The sequence below is a fragment of the Mus caroli genome, unplaced genomic scaffold, assembly GCF_978045245.1.
Source record: "Mus caroli unplaced genomic scaffold, Mus_caroli_1 scaffold_15, whole genome shotgun sequence".
NCBI classification, from domain to species: domain Eukaryota; kingdom Metazoa; phylum Chordata; class Mammalia; order Rodentia; family Muridae; genus Mus; species Mus caroli.
The window spans coordinates 28,832,466-28,845,544 of NW_028227270.1; the positions used below are offsets into that span (position 1 = coordinate 28,832,466).

The 13,079-nt window shown below is 38.6% G+C and overlaps 1 protein-coding gene across 3 annotated transcripts in view; it reads left to right on the forward strand.

The window, feature by feature from the left end:
• The window catches only part of Zfyve16 (zinc finger FYVE-type containing 16), a 54,451-nt gene that overhangs the window by 17,975 nt on the left and 23,397 nt on the right, over positions 1–13,079 (forward strand). For all 3 annotated transcript variants that reach the window (XM_029468386.2, XM_029468385.2, XM_021180901.3), the window contains 6 exons: positions 548–690; positions 2,621–2,999; positions 5,786–5,908; positions 6,850–7,005; positions 7,838–8,062; positions 12,644–12,726. In XM_029468386.2, the coding sequence (XP_029324246.1) occupies positions 548–690; positions 2,621–2,999; positions 5,786–5,908; positions 6,850–7,005; positions 7,838–8,062; positions 12,644–12,726 (1,109 nt within the window). The remainder of the gene's footprint in view (positions 1–547; positions 691–2,620; positions 3,000–5,785; positions 5,909–6,849; positions 7,006–7,837; positions 8,063–12,643; positions 12,727–13,079) is intronic.

Below are 13,079 nucleotides of genomic sequence, written 5' to 3' on the forward strand. Positions count from 1 at the left end.
ACTAGATGGTGGGGTTTAGCTGGAGGAAGTAGGTCACTGGGGTGTGCCCTGGAAAGTATCTATTTTGTCATTTTTCCTTATTGTCTTTGTCTGCTTCCTGGGCACCCTGAGGTGAGCAGCTCTGCCCTGCTGCATCTTCCTCACCATGGGGCACTACCTTGTAATAAGCCATGGAAATGGAGCTAAGCCACCTTGGACTGAAACCTCAGAAACCCTTGAGTCATTTCCTCGGTGGTTTGTTTTAGCGATGGAAAGCTGGCTTAACATGCTGCTCCATGGATACTTCGCCTCAGTAATAGAGGCCTTGTATCTTCCCTGCTGTCCATAAGGTTTTAGATTCTCTTTTCCGTTCAGAGCATGTGGCTCCCTAGGCATAGACTCTTCTCAGGATATATGAATTAGAGAAACTATTTCCCTAGGCTTCTCTGAGAATATAGGACTTGCAGGTGAATAGCAGAAGGATTCTGAAAACATTAACCGACCTATTTGGTGTTATAATCCTGCCATATTGCCAAATAACCCAACTCACTTTTCCAACTCATCTTAGGACCATGTTCCAAAGAACAGAAGAGAGTATGGTTTGCAGATGGCATACTGCCGAATGGTGAAGTTGCAGATACTACGAAATTATCATCTGGAAGTAAAAGATGCTCTGATGACTCTAGTCCCGTCTTACCTGATGTGCCCACAGTAAGGAATCTAAATAACATTAGTTAAATCATAATTCTTCACGTGATTACTAGTGTGCTTATCCTTTGGATGCCTTGAATTTGCCTTGAAAAAAATATATGTGCATATTTTGCTTTATTTTGCTTCCCTTATAGCACTTTGCAAACTACATTATTTCTGAGTTGAAGATTGTAGGAAGTGCTGATGCAGCAGGTCTGTTGGCCTCATTTTTCCAACAGCTCTAAATGGCCATTAGCATTTTTTAGTAGTAAAGTGTTTTTAATAAATTATGAACTTTTCGTTAGCTATAGTGCTATTGCCCACTGCGTAAGCTATGCTACAATGTAAACATAGCTTTTGTGTATGCATATTTGCTGTACTATGGAGCCTGGATCCCCTAGATCTGAGATATGCTTGGATTGACATTGTTAATGGATTTTATTTTTTTAAATAAAAAACTTATTTTAGTTTTAATTTTGTGTATGTATGTCTGTCTCTGTGGGTGTATACACATATGTGTAGATACTCACAGAGGCCAGAGGAAGGCATTGGACCCCCTGGAACTGGAGCCTGGTGTGGGTGTTGGTATCAAACTCTGGTCCTTTGTAAGAGCAGTAAGCACTCGTAGTTACAGGCCATCTTTCTAGCCCTGGATTTTACCCCTCTAAATGTTAGTTTTAGGCAGTGATTCTCAATTTTTAAACAAAAACCTCAGAAGTGTTAAATAAATAAAGTTAAATAAATAAAGTGTTAAATAAATAAGCGTTAAATGTCATAGAGAGCCCGAAAGTACACGTTATGTGGTTCCATGTATTTATAATTACTGTTCGTAAAATTAAGATAGAAAAAGCTTTAAAGTACTTATTAATTAAATGTAATAGGGGCTGGAGAGATGGCTCAGCACTTAAGAACACTGGCTGCTCTTCCAGAGGTCCTGAGTTCAATTGCCAGCAACCACATGGTGACTCACAATTGTCTGTAAGGGCATCTGATGTCCTCTTTTGGCAGTCGGGTGTACATGCAGCAGAGCATAATAAGTAAATAAATAAAAGTTTAAAAGTAAAACTATTTTGTAAATTATATAATATATAAGCCAATCAATGATACTTTAAAAACCAGTAGAGAGTGGCATTGTTTTGCTTCCACATGTAGTATGTTGTGATATATTCTATTGATTTTATGAAGAAAATCTAGGACCTCATTGTCCCTCTGAAAGGATGTTACATTCCCTAGACTGCAACTTGAGAATGATAATTTAATTTAGGTTGATATTAACTTAGTGGTCTTTGTACATTGTTGGTGATATTTATGCTTGCATTCACACAGCTGTAGTAGGTGTAAGGAGAAGTCATGTGATCTATACCACCTGCACGTGAAAGCTGTTGAGTAGATTTTGTGGATAGACGGAGTTAGGAAAGGTGGCATCGTCCTCAGCTCACACCTATTCTCAGTCATTGTTCCAACAACACAGACGAGGAAATACATTTGTTGTCATGGATGCTCCCCCTCAAGATCAGTCTTGCACAGTCTGAAAGCGGCTGGATGAAGATGACTGGGGGGGGGGGGGGGCTTTTTCCAGGTGATTGCTGCTGTGACTCTGCCTCCCAGCCACTCCTTTGCTGCCCTCCTCTTTCTTCTCCCTCATTCCTCCAGGCTGTCAAGTTTTAAGAAGGCGAAAGCCTTGAGTTGAGCTTAAGCTGGTCACTGTGCAATGTAGTAGGTACAATCATTAACTAACTAAGTTAGTTAAAGTCATTAACTTCGTGCTCCTTAGTGTAGTATATCCTGAACTTAAAGAAGCAAATTGGCCTTCATTTCTTGGGAAATTCATCTTTACAAGCCTATTTTGGTTTCTTTATTTTTGTTAAAATATTTTTGGTTATGGAGGTTAACATTTCACTCTTGAACAGAGAATATGGACTGATTTAATTTTTTATTCTATATTTTACAGATGATAAATAAAGTGGATCATACCCATTCTCCTACAGTGGAAAAACCAAACAATGGTTTAGGAGACATTATAAGAAGTGAGATAAGCCAGAGTCCAACTTGTCACACTGTACCTGTGGAAAGACTGCCGGGGAACACAGGCACGGAAGGCTTGCCCATGCCTGGCCCTTTCACACTAGAAGATGATGTTTTTGTGGACAGTGAGGAGCCATCTACTCCTACTGTTGTGCCTGCTAATACTGGTTTGCCTGTTGCTAGCGTTTCAGACTACAGGTTATTGTGTGGTGTTGCCAGATGTGTCTGCAACAACATTAGTCTTCTACCAGACGATGACATTGGTTTGCCTCCCCTTCTGGCCACATCTGGAGAAGACGGATCAGGTAGGATAGTGCCTACTTAAAATTGAAAAAGAATCCTTAGTTTGGAATTTTCAGGACAAGGTCTATGCAGCTGTGTGCTAGCATGAAGCTTGCTGTGTAGACCAGGCTGTGAAAGAACAGGTGTGAGCTACCATAGCTGCTTTAAGGAAAAAGAACTTTCTAAAGAGAACATATGAATTTTGTCTCTAGTATGTAAAATGCATTTTAAAACTTAAACATTTTTATTATGCTATATATAAGGGGTGATAAATTTAACTTATAAAAAGTCTTAATTTGTATAAAACAAATCCAAAGTGATTTGAATTTTTGAGTCATTTATTGTATGTGGGTCTCTGCTTTAGGATAAATTGAAAACTAACACAATGAGGAAACTCATCAGAAATGTTTCTATTTTGGGTTTTAACTCTAGGTTTTGTATTTTTTTTTTTTAAAGAAGAATGATTCACACAGAAATAGCATTAGATTCTATGATAAAGCTTGGGATTTTAGGTCATCATCTGCTACTTACTTCATGTATGACTTTAATGTTAGTTGATCTCATTGAGTCTCCACTTCTTTGTAAAAAGAGAAAGCAGGTGAGTTGGGGCTACTGTGACTGACTCCACCTCAAAGTTGCCTGTTGCCTCAAGCATTATACGACATCCTGAAACTGCCCAGGTGGTGTTGTTTGTGTCATCGTGGAGAAAAGCAGCTTACTATTTATTACTCATTGCCTGTAGGGGACATTTTGTGAGCTTACCTCCAGAGACAAAAGTGTTTGTAAGCTCTTGTCTTAGAATATCACACATATTTTCCAATTGGTCGTTGTTTTGTTTTGCTGTGGCTACTGTCACTAATATGCATGTGGCAGCAAGAAGCATAGGAAACTTGAATGTAGATTCTCTTCAGAAATTGGAATGCCCTTTAGTGTACATATGATGTGTAGGAGGGTAGGTGAATGTCACAGCATATGTGTGGTAGTCTGAGGACAGCTCTGGGGAGCTGGGCTGTTCCGTTCTACAGTAGGTTGTAGGGAAGGAAACTTGCATAACAAGTGATTTAACCCACTGAGCCATTTTGCAGGCCCTAGAATCCACTTTTTAAAAATAATTAATTAATTTTTATTAGGTATTTATTTCATTTACATTTCCAATGCTATCCCAAAAGTCTCCCACATGCTCCCCCACCAACTCCCCCACCCACCCACTCCCACTTCTTGGCCCTGGCATTCCCTGTACTGAGGCAGATAAAGTTTGCAAGACCAATGGGCCTCTCTTTCCTTCTGATACATATGCAGCTAGAGACGCGAGCTCCGGGGGTACTGGTTAGTTCATATTGTTGTTCCACCTATAGGGTTGCAGATCCCTTTAGCTCCTTGGGTACTTTCTCTATTGGGGGCCCTGTGATCCATCCAATAGCTGACTGTGAGCATCCATTTCTATGTTTGCTAGGCCCCGGCATAGTCTCACAAGAGGCAGCTATATCTGTGTCCTTTCAGCAGAATCTTGCTAGTGTATGCAATGGTGTCAGAGTTTGGAAGCTGATTATGGGATGGATCCCCGGATATGGCAGTCTCTAGATGGTCCATCCTTTTGTCTCATCTCCAAACTGTGTCTCTGTAACTCCTTCCATGGGTGTTTTGTTCCCAATTCTAAGAAGGGGCAAAGTGTCCACACTTTGGTCTTTGTTCTTCTTGAGTTTCATGTGTTTAGTAAATTGTATCTTATATCTTGGGTATCCTAAGTTTCTGGGCTAATATCCACTTATCAGTGAGTACATATCATGTGAGTTCTTTTGTGATTGGGTTACCTCACTCAGAATGATGTCCTTCAGGTCCATCCATTTGCCTAGGAATTTCATAAATTCATTCTTTTTAATAGCTGAGTAGTACTCCATTGTGTAAATGTACCACATTTTCTGTATCCATTCCTCTATTGAGGGACATCTAGGTTCTTTCCAGCTTCTGGGTATTATAAATAAGGCTGCTATGAACATAGTGGAGCATGTGTCCTTCTTCCCAGTTGGAACATCTTCTGGATATATGCCCAGGAGAGGTATTGCGGGATCCTCCAGATATATATACAGAACTCAAGAAGGTGGACTCCAGAAAATCAGATAACCCCATTAAAAAAATGGGGCTCAGAGCTAAACAAAGAATTCTCACCTGAGGAATACTGAATGGCTGAGAAGCACCTGAAAAAATGTTCAACATCCTTAATCATCAGGGAAATGCAAATCAAAACAACCCTGAGATTCCATCTCACACCAGTCAGAATGGCTAAGATCAAAAATACTGATGACAGCAGATGCTGGGGAAGATGTGGAAAAAGAGGAACACTCCTCCATTGTTGGTGGGATTACAAGCTTGTACAACCACTCTGGAAATCAGTCTGGTGGTTCCTCAGAAAATTGGACATAGTACTACCGGAGGATCCCGCAATACCTCTCCTGGGCATATATCCAGAAATTGTCCCAACCGGTAAGAAGGACACATGCTCCACTATGTTCATAGAATCCACTTTTGATAAAAAGTGTTTGTTTTAAAACTTGAGAAGTATAAAACTTTAATATATAAATGGTAATTGTGTGTGTGTATGTGTGTGTGTGTATCAGAGTTATATCTATTCATTAGGCATCTAGTGGATAGAAGGGTAAAACTGAATATGTAATTATTGAACACAGTAGGAATTGGTTTCAAGAAACATGTTTGGTTTTGTTTTCAATTATTTTGATAGATGTATACATTTTTTTCATTGCAAGTGTATTTTGGAGCTGTTTGTTCTGATTAATATATCTCTGCTGTTTAGTGCCTGTTGTGCAAGAACGTCCCTCTCAGGAGCAGGTCATTTTGCTTCTTGAAGGGGAAGGCTTTCCTCCGGCTACATTTGTTCTAAATGCAAACCTACTTGTGAATGTCAAGTTGGTGCTCTGTAAGTAGAGATTCACTTTTTTCTAGTTATTTTGCAGTAAAGGTATATAAAGTGATTATATCTTCATGATACATTTTTATTGACAAATAGTGAAAAATAAACAGTCCTAAATTCCCTTTTTGGCCAAATGTGACTACGTGATTCTAGACAGAACAGCGATTGGCCTCAGAGGTGAGGTTTTCCTGCCTCCACTGTGGAGTGCTGAGATCACAGCATGCTCACCTTAGCTGTGGTGGTTTGGTTTTGTTCATTTTCCTTCTCCTTCTCCCTGCTTCTCCCCCCTCTCCATACCCCACCCTCCTCCTCTCTCCCTTGGGGATTCAACCCAGGAGTTCATGTATGAGAGCTAAGCATTCTGCTGCTAGACTGCCTTCTCGGCCCAGCTTCTTCTGAAGCACAGTTTGATGCTGAGTGTGTAACTGACTGTTATCTGTCATACCTTTCAGACAATTGAACTATGGTAAATGAAATCATGGTTTGGTATCAATAAAGACTTTTTCCTCTTTCTTTTTCTTTTCTTTCTTTTTGACACAAGGACTCAATGCATATCCCTGGCTGGCCCGAAACTCACTATGTAGATCAGGCAGTCCTCAAACCTGTGGCAGCCTTCCCTACTCTGCTTCAAATGCCGGGTCAGTGATGTGACCTAATTAAAGTAAATTAAGGAAATAAATCATCCTCAATCATAAATAATCTTTACTACTCAGTAGCGCATTTATCGGTTTCCCTCTCTGCCTACCGGCACGTCAGTGCACCTTACTCCAGGTGTTTACTGTACGGCTTGTCTCCTGGGATACATGAATCCAAAATGCCTGCGTGCGTCAAGGTTTTTAATCGAGAAAATTTAAAAATTGGGTAAATTGTGCTTTATGCAAAAGCAGTGTTTAGCTTTCAAATTAATAAAAATTAACATTTATAATTGTATGCCATTATTCCTCAAGATTCCTCAGATAAGTATTGGTACTTCTCAACCAATGGATTGCATGGCTTGGGACAGGCAGAAATTATTGTCCTGTTGCAATGTTTGCCAAATGAGGATACAGTTCCTAAGGACATCTTCAGACTGTTCATCACCATATATAAGGATGCTTCAAAAGGTATATTACTTCATTACTATTTTATTCTGGACTGCTGAGACTAGAGGTGGAAAACTAGTTAAAGACATTTATATTTCAGCTATGCTAGTTGTACTGAAGATTCATTTTGTAAAGAAATTGATGGTTTCTACAAAGAGCTTAATCACCATTGATTTCCTTAAATCTAGGCTTTATGTGATGTCTGTACGTAGGGTTTTTTTGTTGTTGTTGGTTTTTTTTTTTTTTTTTTTCCAAGACAGGGTTTCTCTGTATAGCCCTGGCTGTCCTGGAACTCACTTTGTAGACCAGGCTGGCCTTGAACTCAGAAATCTGCCTGCCTCTGCCTCCCAAGTGCTGGGATTAAAGGTGTGTGCCACCACGCCCGGCCGTAGTTTTTTTTTTTTTTAATTTTATAAGTGGAAATACCTTTCCCCCTTTGGTTTTCTAGATGTATGTATGTGCTTATCCATATTACATTGGAGAGGGGAGTAATTTTTCTTATTGCCATGCACAAAGGAGAAAAAAATTAAGATATTAAGTAACTGGAAACGTTTTCAAATTTTTGTTATAGTCCACAACCCAATTTCCAGGAGTGGCTCAGCTTCCCACTTCCCCTTTTTAATGTTTTTTGGGTGCCATAAAGTGATTCTAGGGCCTTAGGCATTCTTGAGATATGTCGTTCTACCAGTCCAAATAGAGGCTTCTTTAAGAGTAGAAATATGACAAGAAGAACAGAGATCTTTGTATTGCTTTTACTTAAGAAAATGTGTATTGGGGCATTCATACTCAGAATGTTTCATCAAAATAATAATATCGCAACTTAAAATATTTTTATTAATAATATTATTTCCAGGAAAATACATAGAAAACTTGGACAATCTGACCTTTCCTGAGAGTTTTCTCAGCAGCAAGGATCATGGAGGGTTCCTGTTTATCACACCTACCTTTCAGAGCCTTGATGGCCTCCCCGTGCCGAGGAATCCTTTTCTCTGCGGCATTCTTATCCACAAGCTGGAGATTCCCTGGGCAAAGGTTTTTCCTATGCGGTTAATGTTGCGATTGGGAGCAGAATACAAAGGTAAGTTTAAAAATATGTCGTATTTTCAAATATACTGAAGATAAGGCAGTAGATTCAGGGAAATCATTCAAGTAATTTTTACTAGATTTATATAACTACTTTTGATTTGGTGTATTTTTAAGTTTCCAAGACAACCCTCTTATACCAAGTTAATGTGACAAAGATGGTGTTTCATGAGCTGTTAGGATGCTCATAAATTATATGACTTACCTTAAAATTTAATTTTTTTGAGACAGGGTCTCATAACAGGAGCCACTCTCAGCCCTTAAACTTCCCATGAAACTGATCAAATGACCTCGGTCTCCTGGTCCTCCTCCTTCACTTGCGGAGATGCAGGCTTGCACCACCTTGCTTGATTCTTTCAAAGCAAAACATTTTTTACATTATTACTTTTGTTAGTCTTCTTAAAATCATGTATTATTGATAGTTGTCTTTTAACTACATAGTAGACAAGTTAGTGTCATCGCCCCCCCCCCCCCCCCCCCCGCGCTTAGAGTTTTAGAGAAGTGGGTTAGAGATGCTGGTTGCCATTTCCTTAGTTTTACATTCCTCACTTTAACTTTTATGTTCCTAATGTTTACCTAATTACTCAGAAGTACTATAAAATACATCACCTACAAACAAGTGTGTGTGTGTGTGTGTGTGTGTGTGTGTGTGTGTGTATCTACATGCCTACTTTAGACACAGATTAAGATTCTAGCACTATTATAATGGTCAGACTTTTATATATGGTTACTTTTGTCATTTCAAAATTGTTTTACTCTGTACCTTTATTGCTGGCTTTTTTTTAAGTATTTTTTTTTGGAATTGCAAAATTGTATTTAACTATGAGGAACTTGATTTAAATAATTTAGTATGTATTATATTAGTTACAGTTTAGTGTTGGGAAAAATAGAAGTTACTTCTGTTTCAGAATGTGCTCTTGTGAAAGATGTCTAGACTGGTAAAAACACAATTAGTGTTAAAAGTCAAGAAAACTATAAAGAACATGATTAATGTAAATGCTGAGTTTCTAACCTCATCTTTTTATGAGTGATCACCATCTCTTGAAAATGGTTAGAGATAATTTGACTTAGGACACTGAACAGGCTGTGGCTTAGAGCTGTCCGTATTACAGTCTTATGACTAATGACTAACAGTGTATAAACAGGTGGTTGCTGGTCTGACAAAGCTATTTTCACCCAGAATCTTGGGACTTTAACTTTTGTTATTAAATGCCCCATAACATCCATAAAAATTCCAGGTCATATCTGAACAGCATGAGCTCCACTGACTTCAGTGTCAGTCTGTTGAAGGTCTAGCAGACTGTAACAAATGCAGACCAGCCTTGTTGAGGCTCCTTAATCTTCACTGATGACTAGTCCCGTCACTGGTACACAGCTTTGCAGTATCAGCCCTGCACTCTTCTGAAAGGTCCTCAACACTCCCTGATCTTCTAAGCTTCACTGTAGGAAAACCAGTCTTAATATTTTTAGGTGCTTCTATTGAAGCACACCTATAGATTATATACCTCACAATGATTGATGGCTAACTAGTATATTGTCCTAATCATCAATAAAAACAGCATTCAGATTTTATTATCAGCAACAAAACACTGGGCTGGATAAAGAAAACACTGGCTCAGAGTAAAATTACCAGGATTATACACAAAATATGAGATTAAAGTTAATTTTTTTCCTAATTGAATCAAATATTTGTCTTAGATAGTAAGGAACCCCTGTCATCAAAGTTGAATTTAATTTTTTTTTAATTTTTAATATTTTTATTACATATTTTCCTCAATTACATTTCCAATGCTATCCCAAAAGTCCCCCATAGCACCCCCCACTTCCCTACCCACCCATTCCCATTCTTTTGGCCCTGGCATTCCCCTATATTGGGGCATATAAAGTTTGCAAGTCCAATGGGCCTCTCTTTCCATTGATGGCCGACTAGGTCATCTTTCGATACATATGCAGCTAGAGACAAGAGCTCCGGGGTTCTGGTTAGTACATCATGTTGTTCCAACAATAGGGTTGCAGATCCCTTTAGCTCCTTGGGTACTTTCTCTAGCTTCTCCATTGGGAGCCCTGTGATACATCCAATAGCTGACTGTGAACATCCACTCCTGTGTTTGCTAGGCCCCGGCATCGTCTCACAAGAGACAGCTATATTTGGGTCCTTTCAGCAAAATCTTGCTAGTGTATGCAATGGTGTCAGCGTTTAGAAGCTGATTATGGGATGGATCCCTGGATACGGCAGTCTCTAAATGGTCCATCCTTTCATCACAGCTATGAACTTTGTCTCTGTAACTCCTTCCCTGGGTGTTTTGTTCCCAATTCTAAGAAGGTTCACAGTGTCCACACTTTGGTCTTCATTCTTCTTGAGTTTCATGCGTTTAGCAAATTGTATCTTATATCTTGGGTATCCTAAGTTTTGGGCTAATATCCACTTATCAGTGAATACATATTGTGTGAGTTCTTTTGTGATTGTGTTACTTCACTCAAGATGATGCCCTCCAGGTCCATCCATTTGGCTAGGAATTTCATAAATTCATTCTTTTTAATAGCTGAGTAGTACTCCATTGTGTAAATGTACCATAATTTCTGTATCCATTCCTCTGTTGAGGGACATCTGGGTTCTTTCCAGCTTCTGGCTATTATAAATAAGGCTGCTATGAACATAGTGGAGCATGTGTCCTTCTTACCGGTTGGGACATCTTCTGGATATATGCCCAGGAAAGGTATTGCGGGATCCTCCGGTAGTACTATGTCCAATTTTCTGAGGAACCGCCAGACTGATTTCCAGAGTGGTTGTACAAGCTTGCAATCCCACCAACAATGGAGGAGTGTTCCTCTTTCTCCACATCCTCGCCAGCATCTGCTGTCACCTGAATTTTTGATCTTAGCCATTCTGACTGGTGTGAGGTGGAATCTCAGGGTTGTTTTGAGTTGCATTTCCCTGATGATTAAGAATATTGAACATTTTGTCAGGTGCTTCTCTGCCATTCGGTATTCCTCAGGTGAGAATTCTTTGTTCAGTTCTGAGCCCCATTTTTTAATGGGGTTATTTGACTTTCTGGAGTCCACCTTCTTGAGTTCTTTATATATATTGGATATTAGTCCCTTATCTGATTTAGGATAGGTGAAGATCCTTTCCCAATCTGTTGGTGGTTTTTTTGTCTTATTGATGGTGTCTTTAGCCTTGCAGAAGCTTTGTAGTTTCATGAGGTCCCACTTGTTAATTCTCGATCTTACAGCACAAGCCATTACTGTTCTATTCAGGAATTTTTCCCCTGTGCCCATATCTTCAAGGCTTTTCCCCACTTTCTCCTCTATAAGTTTCAGTGTCTCTGGTTTTATGTGAAGTTCCTTGATCCACTTAGACTTGACCTTAGTACAAGGAGATAGGAATGGATCGATTTGCATTCTTCTACATGTTAACAACCAGTTGTGCCAGCACCATTTGTTGAAAATGCTGTCTTTCTTCCACTGGATGTTTTTAGCTCCCTTGTCGAAGATCAAGTGACCGTAGGTGTGTGGGTTCATTTCTGGGTCTTCAATTCTATTGCATTGGTCTATTTGTCTGTCACTATACCAGTGCCATGCAGTTTTTATCACAATTGCTCTGTAGTAGAGCTTTAGGTCCGGCATGGTGATTCTACCAGAGGTTCTTTTATCCTTGAGAAGAGTTTTTGCTATCCTAGGTTTTTTGTTATTCCAGATGAATTTGCAGATTGCACTTTCTAATTCGTTGAAGAATTGATTTGGAATTTTGATGGGGATTGCATTGAATCTGTAGATTGCTTTTGGTAAGATAGCCATTTTTACAATGTTGATCCTGCCAATCCATGAGCATGGGAGATCTTTCCATCTTCTGAGATCTTCTATAATTTCTTTCTTCAGAGACTTGAAGTTTTTATTATACAGATCTTTCACTTCCTTAGTTAGAGTCACGCCAAGATATTTTATATTATTTGTGACTATTGAGAAGGGTGTGAATTTAATTTTTTAATTACTGTTTTTAATTACCACAAGTTAATATTAAGTGTAAAGTCTTTGAAGTCTTGAATTTGGGGACTAGGGTTGTAATTCACATGTATATTGCTTACTGCTCATGTACAAGATCCCCAGTTCAACTCCAGCACCACAAAGAAAAGACCAAAATGCTGTTTTCATTTTTTGTATTTCTCTTTAATCTAGAAAAACCTTATAGGGATTGAATAAATTATTGTAATTCTTCTTTCCCATTTTGGATTTTATAGAAGCAAGGTTAAAAAAAAAATTAAATGTTTTGGAGACAGAAAAGCCCAGCTTCAAATCTTTTTAACAGTTAAATGAGCAACTTTGTTTATCTTTGTTTCGATTTTTTTGTCTGTAAGTAGGTATAGGCACCCTTGCTTGTTATAGGATTTAAATCAGACAGTTTATGTAAGCTTTTCAGTTAGTGTATCTAGCAGCTGCATAGGAATCTTTTACTTTTCTCTGATAACTGACTGAGTGATATTTATATACTTTTCATTTTAAAAAAGAAAATAAAATTAATAAACTTTGGACTTTGTGTTATTGTTGATAGTAACCAATTATTGTTTTTCATGTGCAGCATACCCTGCTCCTCTAACAAGTGTCAGAGGCAGAAAACCTCTTTTTGGAGAAATAGGACATACTATTATGAACTTACTTGTTGTAAGTACCTGAACTATTGTGTTGTTTGAAATATAGTTTCTTCAAGCATTTATTTAGTATATTTCACCTATTTTATTTATCCATTTTAATTTGGAGTACTTGGTATTTGAATGCACATTTATAAGTCCTAAACCACTTAATATAAATGAGCTCTGCTTTTTAGAATACAGCGTCTCCTAATTTATGTGTTTCTAATTCTGATTGCCTTTTGGTTCCCTGTAATGTTTTGTTCTTGCATATTGAGGTAATGGGAGACTTCCTCACAAACCTCTGGAGTTGATGAAGCTGGGTAAAGGTGCTGTTAGTAAAGTAAACCAGCACTGTGATGTTGAACACAGTCTGATCTCGGAGTC